Source organism: Emys orbicularis, chromosome 16 (genome assembly GCF_028017835.1).
Source record: "Emys orbicularis isolate rEmyOrb1 chromosome 16, rEmyOrb1.hap1, whole genome shotgun sequence".
Lineage (NCBI taxonomy): Eukaryota > Metazoa > Chordata > Testudines > Emydidae > Emys > Emys orbicularis.
Window position 1 is genome coordinate 13,554,699 of NC_088698.1, and position 23,459 is coordinate 13,578,157.

General features: G+C 41.2%; 1 protein-coding gene across 1 annotated transcript in view; it reads right to left on the minus strand.

Moving 5' to 3' along the window:
* The window catches only part of CABIN1 (calcineurin binding protein 1), a 198,284-nt gene that overhangs the window by 129,961 nt on the left and 44,864 nt on the right, over nt 1–23,459 (minus strand). The window contains exons 24-26 of the mRNA XM_065417969.1: nt 23,101–23,252; nt 22,274–22,452; nt 1,499–1,681 (exon numbers count right to left, since the gene is read on the minus strand). Of these exons, the coding sequence (XP_065274041.1) occupies nt 1,499–1,681; nt 22,274–22,452; nt 23,101–23,252 (514 nt within the window). The remainder of the gene's footprint in view (nt 1–1,498; nt 1,682–22,273; nt 22,453–23,100; nt 23,253–23,459) is intronic.

The following is a 23,459-nucleotide window of genomic DNA, read 5'->3' on the forward strand; positions in this document are numbered from 1 at the left end:
GGCATGGATGTCTGGATGTGGGGGCCCAGGGTGGTGCGGGGGGGTGAGGTTCGTCAGGGTGGAGGTTTGAGTGCAGGAAGCAGAGTGGGGGGTGGGGTGGGGTGCAGGTCCGGAGGCAGGGGGGCTCCAGATGCAGGGGTTGAGGTTCAGTGGGGTGGGGTTCGGGTATGGAGTGCTAGGAGGGTTTTGGGTGTACGGGGTGAGGTTTGGCAGGAGTGTCTGGGTATGGAAGGTCAGGCTGCTCTGGGTGGCCTGAAACAATGTACCTGCGCTGCTAGGGAGTGGTGTGTGTGACTGTTCTTGCAGCTTCCCTGTCAGAAAGTCATTTTTCTGTGGGGAAGCCAAGAAATCTGTGGGGGACATGAATTCTACCCCCAGGAGTAATTCCAGAGGACATGCTTCCATGCCAATGACGCTCATTAAAAAAATAATGCGTTAATTAAATTTGTGACTGAACTCCTTGGGGGAGAATTGTATGTCCTCTGCTCTGTTTTATCCACATTCTGACATATATTTCATGTTATAGCAGTCTCGGATGATGACCCAGCACATGTTCATTTTAAGAAAAACTTTCACTGCAGATTTGACAAAATGCAAAGAAGGTACCAATGTGAGATTTCTAAAGATAGCTACAGCCCTTGACCCAAGGTTTAAGAATCTGAAGTGCCTCCAAAATCTGAGAGGGACGAGGTGTGGAGCCTGCTTTCAGAAGTCTTAAAAGAGCAACACTCCGATGCGGAAACTACAGAACCCAAACCACCAAAAAAGAAAATCAACCTTCTGCTGGTGGCATCTGACTCAGATAATGAAAAGGAACATGTGTTGGTCCACACTGCTTTGGATTGTTATCGAGCAGAACCCATCATCAGTATGGACGCATGTCCCTTGGAATGGTGGTTGAAGCATGAAGGGACATATGAATCTTTATTGCATCTGGCACGTAAACATCTTGTGACCCTGGCTACAACAGTGCCATGAGAATGCCTGTTCTCATTTTCAGGTGACATTGTAAGCAAGAAGAGGGCAGCATTATCTCCTGCAAATGTAAACAAGCTTGTTTGTCTGAGCAATTGGCTGAACAAGTAGTAGGACAGAGGACTTGCAGGCTCTAAAATTTTACATTGTTTATTTTTGAATGCAGGTTTTTTGTACGTAATTCTGCATTTGTAAGTTCAACTTTCATGATAAAGAGATTGCACTATAGTACTTGTATTAGGTGAACTGAAAAATACTATTTTGTTTTTTTACAGTGCAAATACTTGTAATCACAAATAAATATAGTGTGCACTGAACACTTTGTATTCTGTGTTGTAATTGAAATCAATATATTTGAAAATGTAAAAACATCCAAAAATATTTAAATAAATGGTATTCTATTATTGTTTAACAGTGAGATTAATTGCGATTATTTTTTTAAATCATGATTAATTTTTTTAATCACTTGACAGCCCTAGTCATCACACAAGCTGCTGTGAGTTACATAATAAAATGATTGTACCTCTTTCCTCTTCAGATCCTAGAGTTTCTTTGCAGGATGCCATCACATCTGAACAGGAAGTGGAAATCCTCTTCTCTGAGTAAGGCTTCCTCGAACTGTCTTGAGAACTGGCAGGTTCATTGAAGATGTCCTGTGTGGAGCTGGAATCAGAGAGCACCACTGCTGTGCTGTCCTGACTCCTTTCTGCAAAAAAGGAAAACGAGATAAAGAACGAATGCGCTACTTCATCCACACCACAGGAGATATTAGGACCAAACAGTCCTCTATCTTAAACCATGAGTTAGTGCTTTCTCCTCAATCTAAGTAGCATAATGACTGCAACCATTCTGTAAAGTTTTCTCTATTGTAACGCATGGACCTATACCAAACAAACAATGTGCCTACTGTCTAAAAGGTAAATTTTTTTTGGTAATCTGTCTTCTACAATTTATTGCCACGTTCATCTCCTCATCTGTTTGTTCCAAGAACTGAAAATTTAACTGTTTTATTTCATAAGCAGTTGCTAAATATTCATGTAGATTTCATTTTTTGTATGACTTCCTGGGATATCTAATCAGGTTAGAAACCTCGTACAAGGGAGTTGATGCACAACCCTGATAAGCAGTCACCTTTAGGACAGAATGTAGCCAACATTTTACACTCATAACATTCAGCAGTTTTACTGTGCCATTTGTAGCATCTCAAAAGGCAGGTGGGATAACTTTGGTACACTAGTTAAAAATCTGAGTCCACTAGAAATCATTTGCTAGGGGAAGACCACAAACATCAAGATTTCTAAGATTTTTTTAAAGCAGTTCTTGCAAAGGATAGAGGATCGATGTAATTAGAGATGCAAAAGACCTAACAGAATGATCATTGACATCATCAACCTGACAAGAGTTTGATACAGTCCACTGAATGGTCATCTGCTTAGCATCTTGCTAAGATTTGGATTTAAGATAGATATCGAGATTCTTGAACTTCAGGCTAGCAGCAGTGCTTAATTTGTAATGAAAGAGGTGCTGGGGCTCAAGCAATTTTTTTACTTTCATAACTGATGTGGCAAGCCCAGAGGTGCCAGGGCTATAAACTGCCAAGACTAGAGGTGCCAGGGCTCAGCCCTGGCAAGCCCTGACACAAATTAAGCAATGGCTAGCAGATAGAAGGGCGAGGGAAGTGATTCAGTCTTGGTGGGTACAGCTGATTAGAGTAATGTATCACATCTGTTGACTGCATTACAGTTTAGAGGGGGTTGTTAGCCCTTTCAGCCATAGTTGTTTCAGCCCATGAAACAGTTGTACAAGGCCGTGATTATAGTGGGATAAAAACTGCACCCTAGAATAAAGAAAAGTGAAAACTTCTCAGATCCCTCTGAGGCCAGTCTAATATATTCTTAGTCACTATGTCAGGGTTTGTCAGAGACAACCTAGAATATCTTCATGATAGGAACTGGAACAGCCCATCCACATGCAGCCTCTAAAACTCCAACACAACTACAGAAAAAGATGCACACTTTCTTCCTCACATGGGAAAAACACATTTTCTACAATTTTCCACCAGCAAAATCCAATGTCTGATGTGAAATCCTAGCAGACAGAGCTCTCTCTATATCTAAAGCCCATGAATGAATTTAGTCCCTTTACCAGACACAGGATTGGTTCAACTGATAAAAAAGTTTTATACAATTAACTGCATGCAAAAAGGCGGACAACTATCTGACACTGAAGTCCAATGCACTCCCTCTGCATTCTTATTCAAGATATGATCAAGAATAAAATGAAAAAATGCTCAGCAACAGAGAGCTTCAACAGAGAGGAGCTGGCAGTACAAATAAATCCCTCCCTTTCTATACATTTACACAGTGCAGATAGAGAGCTGAGATGCTTCTTATGGATGTGTCTTAACCAGATAAACCCCCTCCCCAGACCTCAACTTATAGTACAGGTATTACTTGTTCTGATTCCAAAAAGATTAAAATGCAATTTGATGAAACCTATGGGTTTTTCATTTGGCACATGAAGAAACCCTGCCTATCCAGTGAACAGGTCTTATCAAACTGCACCTGGAAAAAGGAATCGGGGGAGGGGGTTCCTGGCTTCCTAATAGGAAGTTTTGCAGTTTGTTAGTGATGACAGACTTTATATAGAAATGATATAATTACAAAAGAATGGGAGAGGAAAGATTCTGAATGGAGGTCAGTCAAGCTTTCATGACTTATTTGTGGAGCTTTAAGAATGTTCTTTGATATACGTGGATATAGCCGAACGCCTTGTGGGTATCAGGAAAAAAAATACGTTTTACACTTCCAAGGTTTGGAAATTGACTGCAAAGTTTTGGAGGATAAAATAAAAGATATTTTCTCTTGTCCACAGTGGTTCTTAGCAGTTTTGTAACATCCTGAAAGACTGGTTGAATGACAGCACCAACAACAAAAGCCCTGATACAGACAACCAACACACTCCACATTTACAGCAATTCATCTGACAGATTTTTTTTTAAATGGGAGAAACTCAGGCATCTGCTTCAGAAGCAGGTTAGAGGTTGAGTTAGAAGCTTGCAGATGCAAAAATACAGCAGTTGCAAGACTATAAATGTTTCATTATCCCATAAGCACTGAAGTTAGTTTTGATGTACAGCCTGTGACAGATGAAAAGTCGAAATGTTGGAATAGGAATCAAGAATGGCTGGTATACAGTGAGTTTGAGAGAGCTACATCAATTACTAGGAAATTATACTAACCTCTCTCAGCATAAAAAATGACGCTCAGAGGCTCTGAGCTAGCATGTTATATTTCAAATATCTGAATATCAATGAGGTTTTTCATCCCAAGGGAGCAAACGTGAAGTCTTCCTTTTCAAATCCTAACTAGCAATCTCAGCTTGAAGTTTCTACTAAAAAGAAGTGTATATATGTAGGTATGCATGGGTGTATGTGCCGCTCTCGCTTTCGGCTATTCCTACACTAGCCAGACAGATACCCAATATTTCAACCACATCATCATCTAACCCTGCTCAAAGCACACAACATAGTGGTAAAAACGCAAGCATCCATCAATGTCTTGTCTGCACAATGACTCCCAGCATTGCTTTTGTTGATGGAGCTGAGATGGTGGGCTGCAACAATAGAAATTTTTTCGAAAGGAAATCAAGTGTAACCCAAGTTGGGGGTGGCGGGTGGGAGGATGTTTTGTGCTGTTGCATCTAAGACATTTTTAATGATTTCTTCTGAGTCAACTTCCACATTTTCAGTGTACATTTCCCAGAAATGTTTAGAAAGATTGTCAATTGATTTTTTTAAATATTAAAATAAATCAGGACTGCTAAGTAGAAGACATGGGTAAATGTAGTGTCTTCATTTCTTTTTCATGGGCTCCAAAGCAACCACAGAAGAGAGGGTTATAGGAACACTTTCTTAAGTTGCTAAGTGTAATTACGGTGTACAGGGCATTTAAGCATGACTATGCTTCCTTCTTTCACCTGCTCTGACCATTGATATATTACACGGTGGTGTGTATTACTTTGGAGTACACACCAAGGTGACACTAGGATAAGATAAGGTGTGGTCTGAGTAGAGATGAAAATACTTTACATATTCAATGCACTCCACCCCCAGCTGCTATTGAAATTCAGCATAGAAATTGTAAAATGAGAGTCTGAGATTATTAGGTTGTTGCCAGGATTCAACTAAATAGTAATTCAGAGGATGGGAAGTGCTAATATCCACACATTACAGATATTCTCTGCTCAAAATACCTTAAAACATATACGTTAGTGCATCAAGATTCAGACTCCGTCTGAAGAAGTTCCTAAACGGGACACACTTTGAACCTGCACTGCAAACAACAATGGGAACAAGAGCTAGGGGTTCCAAAATTAGGCCTCTCCAAAGACACTACATTAGTTATGTATGAAAGGATTCCAGACTTAGGCTACGTCTTCACTACAGGGGGGGTCGATTTAAGATACGCAAATTCAGCTACGCGAATAGCGTAGCTGAATTCGACGTATCGCAGCCGACTTACCCCGCTGTATGGACGGTGGCAAAATCGACCTCTGCGGCTTCTTGTCGACGGCGCTTACTCCCACCTTCGCTGGTGGAGTAAGAGCGTCGATTCGGGGATCGATTGTCGCGTCCCAACGGGACGCGATAAATCGATCCCCGAGAGGTCGATTTCTACCCGCCGATTCAGGCGGGTAGTGTAGACCTAGCCTTAGAGTTCTTCACAGGGTCAGTGTGTTATGAGTCGGGATGTAAGTGGACTATCTCAGCAGTAGTTAGAATCTGTAGGACCGTGCTATGGAATCAGGCATGGATTAACTGATAGGAGAAACCATCAAACTAGACAACTCAGCACTGACTGAATGGAGCATTTTGGGGAGTGGGGTGTCTTCCAGGAACCCCCAATTTTCCCACTTCCTTTTACTTCTCCACCTACCCTCAAATGCCTCCTATTGCTGTAACTGTCCCACTGTCAAGAAGAGCTGTTCATGGCTCTCTTTGGAGCCTATCAATGTCATTCCTCTAATCAAGCAGAGAGGACTGCTAAAGAGCACCACCAGGCACACTCTCCCCCAGAAAAGATGAGTGAATCACCTTCTCAGTTCTCCCATGCCAGTAACAATTTCAGGTTCTGGACTGTGATTCTTCCATGGTAGTTTACTGTGATGTCAGACTGCCAGACTAGCCATCTGCATGGTTCAGTTTGAGAGTGTGAGCAGGAGCCCAGAGAGAGAGACTGGCATCAAGACTATATTAGCTTTGATTATTAAGAAATGATTAAAACATACATAGTGCTGTACGTTTATCTGGAATTTTACAAACATTCCCTGCCAAAAAAAAAAAAAAGTCTTAAAAGCTAAGAAAGAAAAAAGGTAACACATGGCCTAGTAGTTTAGGAAAGGGGATTACTATTAAGGGTTGGAAAGATCCCTAAAAGCTTAGACTACAAGATCTTCAGAGCAGGAGTTGTACATTCCTGCACTTAATACATTTTTGGCACAACTGTAATAATACATGAGCTTTAAAATGCAGTTTTATTCTGAGAAATGACTAGAGCTGGTTGGAAAGTTTCAGGATTTTTTTTTTTTTTTACTAGAAGGGATACATTTTTCATGAATATTTTCTCCATTTCTCAAACAACATTAGAAGTGACTATGTATAGCATATGTGGCACTGTAAAGCTACTTGTTTATTGTTTCAATAACTTCTATATCAAATGTGCTCAGTTTACAAGCAAAGAGATGCTTTCTGACTGCCAGCTCCACAAACTCAGCCTAGAATATGAGAATCAAGCTGTGTTCTTTCTACTTCATCCACCAGTACCAGCTGTGAAGGTCCCAAATTAAGAACTCGTGACACCTATAGAACTCCAAATTATGCTTTCAGCAACACCTGCATAAACTCAATGTGAGAGAGTCTCTCCTTTGCTAAGTCAATGTACATGCAATTGTGGCCCTGTTGCAAGGTCTGGTGAAGGGAGTATGCTGATGGGGTCATTATGGGGATTCTATTTAAAGCAGACCCCGGGGATCCCTATGTTATCCTACGGGACCATTACAGTCCTCTCAGCAGCCCAGAACTGGAGGATGAAAAGGTGGGGTAAAGTCACCTTTGCACTGCTACTTCCAAGGTTGTGAGTTCTGTGCTGCGCCTTGAAGAGACTTAGCAAAGAATCACACCAAATGCCTTCAATATGTTTGCACAGGTGTAACTGACAGGAAAGAATCAATTTGTTGATGAGCATGGGAAGGAATGGAATCCAACTCACACCCTAATAGCTGTAGTGTCTCTGCAGCACTAACAGTAGTAAAAGACAATAAAAACTTGTAGGGTAATTTTTTATACATTTTAGAAGTCAATGGGAAAAAAAAATCGATGGGACTCAGGAGCGTAAGTCACTTAGGCACTTTAGTGACAACGGGTAAGATTTTCTAAACTCAATAGACATGACTCGGACTACACAAAGGGAGCAGATCTGCTGAGAATGAAGGTGTCTTTTTACATAATCACCTTTTGGAGTAGAACTGCACTTTATAGGGGGATTTGAAGGAGGAAAGAGGAAGTCTTGGTAAACAAGAAGAGGGAGCCAATTCCTGGCATGGGGGTAGCAAAAGTAAAGGTTCGAAACTTAGAAAAAAGTATTTGAAGACACACATGGAGAGAGTGTGACCAGAGGAGGAGAGCAGAAATGTAGAAAGGGGCAAAATAAGTTATTTAAGGATTAGAATTAAGAGTTTAAAATGATGTGTTAAGAGACAGGAAGAGAGCAAAGGGGAGTGTGAACTGTGTCTTCTCTTCAATGGTATGAGAAAAGGAAAGCATAATCAGAATACTTACCAGCTGAAAGGGAGAGATATGCAGCAAGCATCAGCCCACTGCCAAATGGTCAAGTCAGGGCTGCAGTTGCTTGTCTTAACCAAATTTAAAAGGCCATCTATTAGAAAAGCATACTTCTACACTGAGACATTTCAAGAGTGACGAGGTGATTGAGAAGAAATGTGGGAAGGAACAGAATTTCCACCTATTTGAGGCAAGAGACCTGACAAACACACGCCCAGGTCTTGAAGACTGGAGTTTGAAACCGCTATGTCTTTTTATTGATATTATGTTTCTATAACAAAAGCTGAGATCAATTTTTGATATCTACTGCTTGTGGTAATTTAATACATTATGTTAAAAGAGGGGAGCCTTGTGATTGGAATGCAGCAGAGGAAGAGAACAATAGCCAAGGCACCATATACTCTGCAGCTGTGGTATGTACTGCAGAATTGTGCTCACAAATCTAAACTTTATTTTAAGAACTCTTTTAAATGTCTAGTTCTTATAGTTGGGCAGGAAACCTTAAAAATGTGAACCAAGAGCAAGTGATGGACAGACAGAAGATTTCAGTTCTACAGTAGAAACATCAGAGAACAAGCAGTGTTTGGTAAAGACCCAGGCCCCAATCCTGCAAACATACATGTATTTAACTTCAAGCATATGAACAGTCCCACTGAACTTGCCTAAATCCCAATTACATGGTTACGTGCTTTGTTGAATCAAAGTCCAAAGGAGGAGGCTAAGGAGAGAAAACAGAGAGATGTCCTCTGTGTTGCAAATGAAGAAGCCAGGACAATTATCCTTCCATGAAAATCCTCTAATCTCACATCACTAGAGATTTTGGGATATCCCACATACCAGAAGGGTTGAGATTTCTGTTTACTATGATCCTCCAGAAACAAAAGAAAAATAATTGGTTGGTTAAGACTAGAAGGATGTAAAGAAGTTAAAATAAAATTTTACCTCAGTAAAAAAGTAACTTTTGTTTCAAACACAGAACAAACTAACAAGCCCTTTCCTTTTCCCAAATTAAAAAATACCCCTCAAATAGGAAAGTTGGAAACTTTGTTTTTTACTTGAAAATATGACCATTTTAAAATGAGAGGAACCTCAAATTTTATAAAAATATGCAATTTTTTTAATTTCATGTGTTTTCAATATGAAAATGCCCATTTCTTAGACATTTTTGCAAAAGCCCCAAAACTACCTGGGTCACAAAAATGAAAAAAAATTGAGTGAAAATTTAAAAATTTATTATTTCCACACACCAGTTAAAATTAATTTTTGTTTCCTCAGAGGACACAGTGTATTGCTTAGTGAACACAGCTGTTTAGTAGAGGAATTCAGCAGACCTCAAAGTTGTGTTAAGCTTTTACAGTTTACTTCAGATGTACATTTACATATTAAAAATAATACTTAAAAATACTGCTTTGCTCCAGCAACAGAATTCTCTCCTCATATCTTCAGACACTGAGCCCCAGTGTGCAGGAGGGAGAGGCAGAAAAGAAAAGTGCCTTTCGTCCTGTTTACAAAGAGGTTTTGACTTTGGTTAACATGTTGTTACAGAAACATATTTGAATACAGGTCTTGCTAGAAAGATAATTTCAGGATTTGAAAAATTAATGCAGATGGACCTTTACCTACAACTTTAGTGTTTCAAACTTCAAAATCAACACTGTTCATAGACTGCAAGGAAGGGAAGGGAGGTTTCATTAAACATTGCAGTAATTTCCATTCCATTGTATCTGGTGAAGACTTTTTAGTCATTCAGGTGGCTGCAGAAAAAGTATTTACCTATGACATTTTAAAGAACTAGAACTTCTATCAAATCTCAGTTTTCTTCTTAAAAGTATGTTAAGGCTAATCTAGTTTCTGACTGACTGAAGTTCACAAGGCTGATCCATAAACCAAAGTAGAATAGTGCTATTCTATAATAGCACAGGAAGCCATTGCCATTCTATTTTACTAATATCCAAATAAAAACGTGTGTGCGTGCCTATCACTTATATTAAAACAACTTTTTTCCAAATAACTTTGAAAAAGGATCAGTGTCTCTCTTTATAAAAATGAGCATCTCGGCACTTCTTTAGGACCAGGAGATCATTATTCTTTGTCAACATTTTACTCCATTGATGTGAACTCTTTACATATACCAGTATACATATGGAATATACCTTGCTATCTGAACTGTGGATGTTCACTAGCATGGCAGGAATGGAAAAAGAAGGGGACAATGGTGTGTAAAAATGTGAGACTGGCCTACAGCAGCAAGTATACAATAGCACTGGACAAGAGGCTATGTGCAAAGGCATAGGTATAATGTAGTAAACCTCTTAGAATAGCATGTTGACTGGCAGAATCTGTGTTGCATTACGAAACTGTGAACGTCCTTGCAAAGGAGGTAGTAAGTAACTGAGAAAGGTAAGAAAGTAAAGCCTTTTTGCAGTGTATTAATAAGGTATTTAGTTTTTATCAGTGAAGTTGCTATTCAACTTGATTGATAGATTCCCCACATTCCAACCCATGAAACTCTTTTTTGAGATGAGAGAGGAGGGGGAGAAGGTCCTAGGTGCAGCTATATCTGTGGGAAGATACCAGGTTCAAAGAGAAGAAAGGGTAAAACATACAGCTTCCTCTTTAGAATACTATCCTGGATATCGGGAGGAAGGGCATGGGTTCTAGTAGTTATAAGAAGGTCTTTCAACTGGGGTAGACATTCAGATAGTGGTAGAAAAAGGTGCTAAAATAAAGAGACAAACAAATGTGAGCTGTACACAAAGCTTTTCTGGTATGTGACATATGTATTTTAATTCATTTTAAAGTAAAGAAAAACCTTTGAACAACCATATTTATGGAGTGGTAACGGATTACATTTATCAAAAGTGTCAGACTCAGACTTTTCTACTTCATAAGTGTCACGGAGTGGGGGGAAATCAGGGCCCTGCACCCCTCTTCCTGCGATTCACCGTGACACTCAGCCAGCCAGTAAAACAGAAGGTTTATTAGATGACAGGAACACAGTCCCAAGCAGAGCGTGTAGGTACAACCAGGACCCCTCAGTCAAGTCCTTGGGGGGGGGGGGGCGCTAGGGAGCTTAGACCCCAGCTTTGGGGTTCCCTGTTTCACCACCCAGCCCACAACTGAAAACCAAAACTCCCTCTAGCCCTCTCTCTCCCCCCCTTCCCTCCAGTTTCCTGGGCAAAGGTGTCATCTGGCACCACCCCCCTCCTGGCTCAGGTTACAAGCTCAGGTAACAAGTAAAATCATCCCCTGCTCTCCCATCCCCAATGCAGACAGTCCCAGTAAAACTAGACGACATTCCCAGGTCAATCCGCCCCGTTCCCTACTGCATCACAATAAGGATGGTTGTTCAAAGGCTGTGGCTTCACAGATTTACTGAATGGGGAATATAGTATTGTTACTTACCTTGGCAGTAATTGTAGTTCTTTTAGGTATGTGATTCCTATGTGTATTCCACTTGACGTATTCGTGTGCTCCATGAGCCTGAAGACCAGAAAATTTTTGCTAGCAATGTCCGTTGATCCAGGCCTGCATCCTTCTCCTCATGCTCCAAACTGAGAGCATAAGGGGCGGTGAAAACGGACTACCCCTCCAGTTCCTTCTGTACCACAAATAACCTTTGGAAGTATTTGCAGCAGAGGGGAAAGAGGGCACTGACAGATCATATGCAAAGAAGGCTGGATCTTGCTCCTGCCTGTTTATTGATATAATAAATTGCTGTCCTGTTGTCTGACATGATCTGAACATGGAGGGTCTGAATAAGTGGTAGAGATCACTTGAAGGCTTCATGCACTGACTGCAGATCCAGGAGGTTGATGTGTAGCTGGGATTCTTGTTGAGTACCACTACCCTGTGCTACATGTTCATTCAGATGGCCTCCCCAGCCTAGTACGGAGGCATCTGTGACCCATCTTTTCATGGGTTGGGGAGGGACGAAGAGACCCCCCCCACCACACACACACACACACACACACACACAGTTAATCTGTTTTCCTACCAGGTAAGCTAAGTCAGAACTCTGTGGGGACGTGAGACTGCTTTGTTCGCAACCACACCTGTAGATATCAGAGATGAAGTCTCATAAAGAGCATCACATACAGATAAGAGGCCATGTGATGTAGAAGGAAGAGATAGCATCATACTGTTGTCTGAGGGCATAGTTGAAGCTGAGTGATGAGCTCCTTCATAGCTTGGAACCTGTCCAGAGGTAGGTATACTTTGGCTCTGATCGAATGCAGGATTGTTCTAATAAAATGTATAATCGGCATGGGAGCTAAAATGGACTTTTCTACATTTACTTGGAGTCCTAATGAACATAGGAGTTGGACTAAAGATAGGGCTGCCCTCTGAACTTCTTGGTACAGCTTCCCCATGAGTCGCCAGTACTTCGAGGTACCGCAATAATATTGGTGTGCCCTGATAATTCAAATGTGCTGCCACTACCTTTGTGAAAACTCATAGCACCATCGAAGGGGATCACTCTGTATTGGTAACGGTCCAAGCAGATGGTGCACTGAAGGAACCTCCTGTGTGCTAGGTGGATGTCTGTGTGGAAATAAGCATTCTTTAAATCAGGAGCTGTGAACCAGTCGCGTTTGTTTAGAGAGGGAACTATAGAGGCCAGGGTGATCATCTGAACCACAGGAGGCAGATGAAGGCATTCAGCTGTCTGAGATCTAGTATGGGTCTCCAGCCTACTTTCTTCTTGAGGATTCTTCTTCTTTCGTATGTCAACTTGAAAAGCAACATTAAAAGGTCAATATCCAAGTCTGTCATCTGCTCTATGGCTTCAGGTGACCTGGAATAAATCAAGGCTTTCCCTTCAGAGAAAGATCTTAGAGGGCAGTGGTTCACTAGTTGTTCCCTGGTTTGGACGGCTATTCCACATTCACATATCAGGCTAGTCTTCATTTTCCATTTGTATAGTTGTAATTACAAACATCTGTGTGAGATTCTGATGTGGTTTGCTGTGATCCAAAGCTTTTGTGGCATGGTGAAGCTAGATGGTTGGTCTATAGGATCTGTGATCAGGTCTTGATTCTTTACCTCCACTACTTTCCCCACAGCCTCTACGCCACTTGGTTTTTACTCATAGTCCCAAGGTTTTGATAGCTTGGACCAAAGGCAGCATTTTGGAGGGGTTTTGAGATCATCATAGATGAGTTTGTTATTGCATCGTTGTACCCTTGTATTACTGCTGCTTCTCTTCAGTAGTAATAGTAAAATAGTATAGTAAAATATGGGCGAAGACGTGAAGCCAGATATTCAACTGCTGAGAAAGCAAAATTACTCAAGATTGTAACTCTTTGCAATCAGCTTTGGATTTAACTAAGGGATTTCACACAACGGGGTGATTGGGCAACAAAATGGCAGACGAAATTCAATGTTGCTAAATGCAAAGTAATTGTGAAAATTACTAGTGACCCCCCCTTAATAGAAAAGTCGTTATGTCAGCCAGCGGCCATTAGGGGGAAGCAGACACCTTAAGGACACAGTAGCCTAAACTTTTCAATTGTTTTCCCTTACTGTGTTGTAATCTTTGTGTTTGCTAGGAACTCAAGTCCTTTGATGGTAGAATGGTTATGGGGCTGGATGCTGCCTGTAAGACTGAGGTTTAGGATACCTCCTATAAAAAGGGAAATAAAAACAACCCAGGAAACTACAGACCAGTTAGTTTAACTTCTGTGCCAGGGAAGATAATGGAGCAAGTAATTAAGGAAATCATCTGCAAACACTTGGAAGGTGGTAAGGTGATAGGGAACAGCCAGCATGGATTTGTAAAGAACAAATCATGTCAAACCAATCTGATAGCTTTCTTTGATAGGATAACGAGTCTTGTGGATAAGGGAGAAGCTGTGGATGTGGTATACCTAGACTTTAGTAAGGCATTTGATACGGTCTCGCATGATATTCTTATCGACAAACTAGGCAAATACAATTTAGATGGGGCTACTATAAGGTGGGTGCATAACTGGCTGGATAACCGTACTCAGAGAGTTGTTATTAATGGTTCCCAATCCTGCTGGAAAGGCATAACGAGTGGGGTTCCGCAGGGGTCTGTTTTGGGACCGGCTCTGTTCAATATCTTCATTAACGACTTAGATATTGGCATAGAAAGTACGCTTATTAAGTTTGCGGATGATACCAAACTGGGAGGGATTGCAACTGCTTTGGAGGACAGGGTCATAATTCAAAATGATCTGGACAAATTGGAGAAATGGTCTGAGTTAAACAGGATGAAGTTTAACAAAGACAAATGCAAAGTGCTCCACTTAGGAAGAAAAAATCAGTTTCACACATACAGAATGGGAAGAGACTGTCTAGGAAGGAGTACGGCAGAAAGGGATCTAGGGGTTATAGTGGACCACAAGCTAAATATGAGTCAACAGTGTGATGCTGTTGCAAAAAAAGCAAACATGATTCTGGGATGTATTAACAGGTGTGTTGTGAGCAAGACACGAGAAGTCATTCTTCCGCTCTACTCTGCTCTGGTTAGGCCTCAGCTGGAGTATTGTGTCCAGTTCTGGGCACCGCATTTCAAGAAAGATGTGGAGAAATTGGAAAGGGTCCAGAGAAGAGCAACAAGAATGATTAAAGGTCTTGAGAACATGACCTATGAAGGAAGGCTGAAAGAATTGGGTTTGTTTAGTTTGGAAAAGAGAAGACTGAGAGGGGACATGATAGCAGTTTTCAGGTATCTAAAAGGGTGTCATAAGGAGGAGGGAGAAAACTTGTTCACCTTAGCCTCTGAGGATAGAACAAGAAGCAATGGGCTTAAACTGCAGCAAGGGAGGTCTAGGTTGGACATTAGGAAAAAGTTCCTAACTGTCAGGGTGGTTAAACACTGGAATAAATTGCCTAGGGAGGTTGTGGAATCTCCATCTCTGGAGATATTTAAGAGTAGGTTAGATAAATGTCTATCAGGGATGGTCTAGACAGTATTTGGTCCTGCCATGCGGGCAGGGGACTGGACTCGATGACCTCTCGAGGTCCCTTCCAGTCCTAGAATCTATGAATCTATGAATCCTCTATGGCCCCAGGGTATAGATACCCAGAGAGTGAAAAACTGCTCATGGGTTTTTAAGGGTATGTAACAATTTATCTTTTTTCATGCTGAATGGGTTATTTCTCTCAAGAGGCAGATCCTCCACAGTGGATTGGACTTCTTTGGTAAATCTGGAAGATTGGAGCCATGAATCCCTAATCATAATTATAGATGCTGCCACTGACTAGGAGGCTAATTAATTAATACAACCATATTTCAACTTTAAACCTTGGTTCTATTTCACTAAATGGAACTGTACACTCACCAAAGTGAAGTTCTTTCTTCAAAAGAGGTCTAGACATTTGGCCTCCTTGCCGGTGGGTGTAAATCTGGGTTGATGTTGCTTGTCACTTTTGGTGACAGCCTGCAACACTACAGAGTTCGGAGTATGAAAGTAAGTAAGTATTCCATACCCTTCAATGGTACAAAATATTTTTTCTCTGCTCTTTTCAGAGTGAGAGCACAAGTAGCTGGAGTATTCCAGACCATTCTGGTTGGTTCTAAAATGGCCTCATTAATAGGCAGTGCCTCCTTCCTGGGACCAGCTCTTTGGAGGATATCTAATAGCTCATGAGTGATGTCCTGCATTTTATCCAGGGGTATCTGCAGCATGTCTGCAATTCTCCCAAGGTGGTCTTGGAACTGCCTATAGTCAGGTGGTGATGGTGTGATCACCTCATCTGATGCGGACAATGATAATCATCCCACAGGGGCAAATGGTTCCAGCTATATGGGTTGCTCCTCTTCTTCAGAGTGTCCCTGATCAAGCTGAGGTTCTTTCCCAGGTGGGAATCCTGCCTTGCATCTCATTGATACCTCGCATATTTGGGAGTCACAAAGATGGATCTCAGGGACACCAATAAGGCTAGTGAAAGGGATCATAGAGGTAATGAGGTACACTCCAGAGAGGAAGGTACCATCCTGAGCTGGGCAGTCCTTCCTATGAGAATATGAAGGCACCCATGATATCTTGGAGCCTCTGTCGGGGCTGACTTCCTGCCTCATTAAAGCTGGTGAAACTCTCCCGGTAATTCCAGACTAAGTGGAGGAAAATAAGGCCTCTATGTTGATGGGCGGCGCCATCAGTACCAGTGGTCTCATTATGTATTGGCTGGCTGATAGTACAGGAGAGTGGTGAAGTGATGGTGTCAGGAGCTCCCTGGTTAGGACCGGATCTGATAGTATCAGCGATTCCAGATCTGCAAAGACGGTAAGGGCCTCTGGGATAGAATATCTAGTCTGTTGAAGGAGAGTGGACCCGGTTTCTGTCCCTTAGCAGTGCTGGTTTCAGAAGGACAGTGGTTTTCAGTAACAATGATTTCTTATCTCTTCATGCTGGTACCATCAGTGTCGGATGTGTCCACATTCCTCTTTCCATTGTCACTACCAGAGACAGTCCTGTCCTTTTGGCTATCAACTGTTTTGGGGGGCTCTTGATTCTCCATGTCAAGGAACCAGTACCATGCTCCTTAGGAGTTCCAGACACGTCCGTATCAAGGCGTAGGGTCTTACTGACCTAGAAGTTGTCAGCAAGGAGGTCCTCTTTTTAGGTGAGGACTTGACAGGAGACTTCTCACGTTTCTTGTGAGTGTTTGCCTCCTCATGTCTCTGTTTGGAAGAGTCTGTAACTCTGCCCTGAGCAGCCCCGGAGTCGGAGACCACCGTGATCGAAGGGGTTCCTCTCAATGCCTCTGTCTGATGTGCAGAGGAGTGTGATGGGCCAGAATAAGACTGAAGTCTCACAGAATTGTCCATCGGGAATCTTGTAAGCCTGAATTCATGAGACTGATGGGTTCAGCAAGGAAAGCAAGGACAGATACTGCACTTAGAAGGATTATGAGCTTTGTGGAAGTCGGTGACCAGGAAGAACCAGGGATAGGCCTTGCACACCCTGGGATCTTGGGCATACAGGGCACCCCCATATGGGGGGGAGGGGTGTTTGGGTGGGGGTGCCCCCAGACCTCTGAACTACTCTAACTACACTATCTAAAACTGCTAAAACTATTAACAATATCTAATTTTTTGAACAGGCACACTAGCTAAAGCTACGGACACTAGAGAAGTTCTGTCTCAGACCACATACAGTAGAAAGGAACAGGAGAAGTGGTAGGTCTGCACCACCCCTTTTGCCCTCGGTTCAGAGCAGGAGGAGGAGAAAGGCGCAGGCCAGGCAAAAAAATCTGCCCATCTCAGGTGCATGGAACACATAGGCACCTCAACTGGAATACACTTAGTGACCATCACTGGAAGAACTCTGGCTTACACACACGTCTATCTTCCTTGGTATGCAGTCAAAACATTTGAGATTACTTGGCCTCATACCCCTGTGATCCTTGAAATAGACCCCATAATAGACAACACTACACAAATCTGGAATCAAAATGCACTTTCATGTAATTAATATTTTTTTTAAAAGAAAAAGATAAAAAGTTGAGTTTTGCATTGGAACTGATTCACCACTTGAGGCAGAATACCTCTCTCCGTGTGCAGAAGGGACCTCCCTTACAAAATCAGTCAAAGATGTAATCCTGGATTGGGTCTAGTTTCATCAAATCATTCGATACATGAGTAACTAGCAACTCTAACAACTGCTATACTTCTACCATCCACAATCTCTGAGCACAGAGGCTCATCAACATTCCATTTATCTGGTCAGATTCTTCTTATATATTTTTATACTAAATATCAATTTCAGATTTTTTCTCATTCAAACGCATTAAAATAGGGGCGGTAAATAGAATAAATTACAGAAAGGATAAAAAGCAGAATAGTAATTCCCATTCTGGATCCATTAGTCCAATGTCCTGTCTCCAAGAGCATCCAGTACCAGATGCCTCAGAGGCAGGTGCAAAATCACAATAGTGGTCAAATGTGCTATTATCTCCCCCCATGAAGGTTTCATTCTAATCTCTAATAGTGAGAGATTGGTTTAAACCCTGATGCATGAGGATTTTGTATCCCTTCCAAAATTCTGTTTGTATTAACTGTTATAACTCTGGATATTCTTGTTATCGATATAAATGTCCGATCCCTCTTTGAATCTTACTAAATTCTTGGCACCAGTGACAAGTTAATGCACAATATCCTCATGGCTCACCTTTGACTCATCAATACCTTGAGAATCCCACTCTCGCAGAAACTGCACACCTCTATAACATTTGCAGAATCACAGGACCAACAGACTATGAAGTGGGACTCCTCCCACAGCACAAAGCAAGTAGCCTTTCCCAGTGAGCTTAACATGCAGTTTTTGCCAATTACTGAAGCAAGCCGTGACAGGTAAAAGCAGGAAGAAAATGTCTAGGGAACAGAATTGTATAAAGGTTAGCGGCAGCACGGGCAATATTGGTTGCAAAAGCAGTCAAGCAAAGATAAAACATAAAAAAAGGATGATCACATCTAATTGAACAGAAGGCAGTAAATGACATGGATAAAGACAACAACAATATAATGTTTCAGCATTACAGTAGCAATGGGCATTCCATGCATTTTCTGCACTGTCTCACAACACTTCACTGGTAGATATATACATAGCTGAACATCAATATATTCAAAAGACAGATACTACAGCAAAAGGACAAACTTTTCAGTTCTCTTTCTGGGAACTAGATTTCTTATTTGGATAACTGTTTTTATTTAGATACCTTTTATTTTTTCTCTTTCTGAATTAACATCAATATTTAAACCAGGGATTAGCTGAACACATTGAGACTGTAACTGTTGAAAGTCTGTATTTTCTCCCTGTCTCTCTGTGAAGAGCTGCACATATCCAAGGATTAATCACGTGCATTCAGTAGAAAGTTGGCCCTCTAGCTGGGTAAATTAATCATAGTGATATCCTAGGTGAGGTAAATGTCCTATTTAATCCCAGATTGCTATTTTTAAAAATTTATTTTTAAATAATGGAGGTCTACATTTGATTCATCCACTGTTAAACTCAGATTTTTACTCTGTTGGGTTACAAAACCAGTGATGTGAAGGGGAGGGAAAAGGAGAGACTGGGCTAAGACAACAAAGGAGAAAAGGGGATGTTGCCTGGTGAATGTGTAAGAAAGAGCACTGAGAGAACAAGCCGCCTGTTTTGTGCATGCACAACTGCCAGCAAATATTAGCTGCAACTCAGCTATATTTCTTGCCTCCTGAAGGAAAGATGCAGGTCAGCAGCTGCCATAGGGAGACCGAGCTAGAAATGTGCGTACTGTACTGTACAATAAAGTATTGTACTACTCTACAAGCTTTTATTGCTCTATATTTTCCAGTTTGTCTAAAGTAGGATATTCTAAACCAGCACTACAGGGATTCAAAATGGTCTAGACTATAGCAGTCATTTCTGAATTTTGTGTCCATCTTTTCCCAGATATAGAAATATGCTGGACAGTTATAGTACAATATGAGAGAGATAAGGTGCAAGCTTGTCTCTCTCACCAACAGAAGTTGGTCCACTAAAATATATTACCTCACCCACCTTAGCTCTCCAATATACTGGGACCAAAATGGATACAACTACACTACATAGTACTATATGGACATGACAGCTACATCACCTGAAAATAAATGCTTGCCCTTTACATTTTAGCTGTGTAGAGGTGCACACTTGAGGACTGGAGTCCAGTGACTTTCAGTGAAGGGCTCCTCTCTGTGGATGAACTTACTCTCTCTTGAAGTCAGCAAGTTTGCTGACCTCAGGGTACAGTACAAGATATCTTGGTAAAGCATTTGTTTGACTATGGACCATTGCTGAGTTATTTAATAAGTTTGCTTGTGGCAATGCAGGCAGAGGGGATGTTTGTGTGTGGGATCTGTTGTAGTCACTTATATTATTGTCATTTAATTTGTCAGGTGCCATGGTAACAAGTATATAAAAATACTAAGATGATTAGGGTAGATACCTGAACTGAATTTGGGCCAAACTATTTCATTCATGAACAATACCAGTGTGGGCTATTTCAACTGGTGTCAGAATAGCAAAAAGTTTCCCAAAAGTAGTAAGTTTAAAAAAAAAAAAAAAGAGGCAATTGACTCTTTTTAGGAACAGTATAATGGAAATGCAGACACCACACTTCTGCAGCAATTAGATTGCGTTGAAGATGTCAGTAGTACTTTACTTTAAAAAGTACATATTTTAAGAAAAGTATTATGCAAATTAATGCAAAGCAATGCAATATTAGTAATACATGTACACACACACACACACACACAGATAAGTAACTTCTGAGCTTCTCAACCTGTTAGCACTCCTCCCTCTGCAACAGCCGCCCAAGGCAAATATTTTAATTTCCTGGGGCTCTACAGCATGCTGCTGCTGCAGCAGTTTGGCTTTGCCAGCAATTTAAGGCATGATGACTGGTGCAGTGCTTTGCAATTCTACTTGTAATAGTCACACTCTACCTTCCTAGAGGGCACCCTAACTTGGCTTCTTCTACAAATTGACAATTTCAATAGCTGTGACAGCAGCTAGGCTATGCCAGGCTTGCAGCTCCTAGAATTGCTGCTTCAGCCCTGATGGATGTAACAGCTCCTTAGCTTGCACCTTTTGGTTTTGCTAAGTAGCCCACCTTCCTCCATCAGGAAATTAGTATGCCATCACCCATAATGCCTTCTTGTGAGTGAATGCACTCATGACATGCACTGCAACGACTCATTTGTCTCCAAAGAACATTTCAGCAAGCTATAGGGCCTATGCATATGTAGTCTGACAGAGAATTGAATCACACAGTGCATATTATTTTAGGATACTTTAAAAAATTTTTTACATTTTGCATTTGCAATGTCAGTCTTCACAAGTGGGGGGAAAAGCAGATCATGACTGGCCCCACATCCAAGTAACAGCAGAATTATTTGAGAAGAATCTTTGACTAACAGGGCAAAAACTATCTGCTAATGAATGTGGCTGATAACAGAGAGGTAAATAATGTACCTGCCAACAAATAAAGGTGACTGCCCAATGATTTCCGAAGCATACTAGCTACATAAAGAAACTTCTTGCTTTCCAGGCACATGCTGTATGAGCCTGATCTGATCCAAAGCCCAGTGAAGTCCATGCAAAGACTCCCATTGACTTTAATGGGCTTTGGATCAGACCCTATATCTTTATCCCTATTCTCTCTCTCTCATTTATATTTTACACACACACACACACACACACACACACACACACACACACGTAAGACTGGTAGAGAAAGGACATGGAGCAGCTAAAGCAGTACAAGTGCCTGCCTATATACAACTCATTCACACTAATGTGTGTACACACATTACACACACACTCTCTCTCCCTCTCTCTATTAAAACAGTGAACGAATTACTGCATACTGAAATGAAGGTTTGGATAAACTAAACTTTTAAATATTCAGGTTAGTGAAGGAAATGCAAGAACCTTCTGCTGGTTTTAATCCAGGAGTTATTTATTAGTAGGGAAGAAAAAGGAACAAATACACCTTGTTGGGTACTGGACATTTAGCTACTGGTTTCAAAATTGGGTCACATTTTTATGGTTTAGTTATTTTTGAAATGTTGACAGGCATGGAAGCAGCCCACCCTACAGAAATAAGTTCAGACCAGGAACAGCAGTTCCTCGAGGCGGATGCTGTAATCCATCAACATTCCCCTGCAGAAGTGCTCTGCAGAATATGCACTTTATTCATGAATGTTGGTAGCCACAGATCCAGAGGGACAGATAGCTAAGCTGGTCACCAGAGTGGTGATTTTGAAACAAAACTGCCTGCCAAAAGACAGTGTCAAGTTTCCTAAATAGAAGATTTCTATTAATTTGTATTGCAATGACACCACTACACTGCCCTACTACTTTTCTTTCTAAACCAATCAACTGTTATTTTATGACCCACAGAAATGTGCTGCTAGCCAGTTATTGTAAATAATAAAGAAAAAATTAAAAGACGAAGTCTATTAGACCACCATGCAAATCACCTTGTGTTGATAAGCAATATATTCAGACAGTCGCCACCTGCCTCATTCCAAATGGGATAAACTCTGGTGGGATTTTTTGGATGGAACATCACAAAAAGTTAACTGACTTGCTCAGATTCTCATCAAGTCAAGGAAGCACTGAAATGGTACAAGCTCAGGTATCAATTTAACCCAAGTCTTTCCTCATAAGCTAACAAGCACATGATTGGCTCTAGAGATATGCCACATTACTGAAGGACCATTTAATAGCCAAATACCCCATCCCACCCCCATTCCCATTTAGTTTGGGTGGGAGGTGACGACCTTGAATGTTTTATTTAAAGCTCTGACCACTGTGAATTTATGAAGTTAATGAGCAGCAATATTGCCCGTGTTACCACAGACCCATCACCCTCCTTGAAATGAGCAGATTGATCTTCCCAGGTCAAGCCCCCCATGATTAGAGCACCTCCCTGTGCTTGCAGTATTGAGAACAGGGACTGTACCGTCCGGCGTTGCCTGCTGACGGGGTTTTTTACATTTGACGTAATCGTGGTCAACTGGAGTGGCTGTGTAAGGTGGGGATGTCAGACCTGGACCAGAGGAAGAGGGGAGGGAAGTCCCAGGGCCTGGTACTGTTCCAGCAGAAGAGTGAGAGTCTTCATCAATCATGCAAGTCTTTTCCCTGGGTAGATGGGAAGAAGAGAAAAATGAAAAGGAAGAGTATTAACATAGTCAGTCTCTATATAAATTAAATGGAAATAGACTGATCCTCTTCCATCATTATCTTCTGTATATAATCAAATCTATTAGCAACATCAACAAGATGGATTTTCACCATAAGACACAGGAAAGAAATGAAAAAGGGCAAACTGGATCCCCATCAATGGTTTGTGTCAAAACATCTTTATTTTATAGCCACTAACAAACCAAAGCTAGAGGGCTCATGTCAATAAATTAAGCTAGACTTTTAAGTAAACATCTGCTAATTAATCAAAAATAATGGTTTCACCAGTGGATCCAAAGATGAGGTTGTCCCCTTCTCTTGTTAACCTTCCTCCCTACATTGTGCCCATATATTGCAGAGATCTCAGAAAAATCAATAACATAAGTTTTATGACGTGGAACACTAGATGCCATAAGAGTGAGTTAAATTCTTAATATTTTGTGGCTTCTGTTGGTTTATGGCATATTCATTGTTACCGTAATAGTTTGTGGCACACCTGTTTTGAATCTATGTAGGTGTCTGCACAAATAATAATCTTTACACTAAAAGCCTACTTAGTGTGGAAAAAGCATGTTTTCAGAGTATTTTCTGGAAGTTAGCACTCACTTTTCTGTAACTTTTGGAGTGTTCTTCTCTTCACCCCTGGCAAATGGTCCCTCAGAAGCCTCCTTCATGAAAATAACTAATATCTCCGCATCCACCCCAGAGTCTGGCTTCCCCAGAAGTTTCAGAATAGAGGCATGAAGCCGAAAGTAAACCTAGGAAAACAAAACACAGTTCATTAAATCAGTAGAAAGCTCAGAATTCTGAAACTAGTTCCAAGAAGTTGGCCCTGTTCTGCAAAAATTATTTGCTGTCACATGTACCTCATCAGGACATTTCCTGTCTATCCAAGTCAAGTAAATGGCACAGGGTCTCAAAACAAAAAGGTGTTCCCTCCAGGCAATGGAATGAAGCAATGAGGA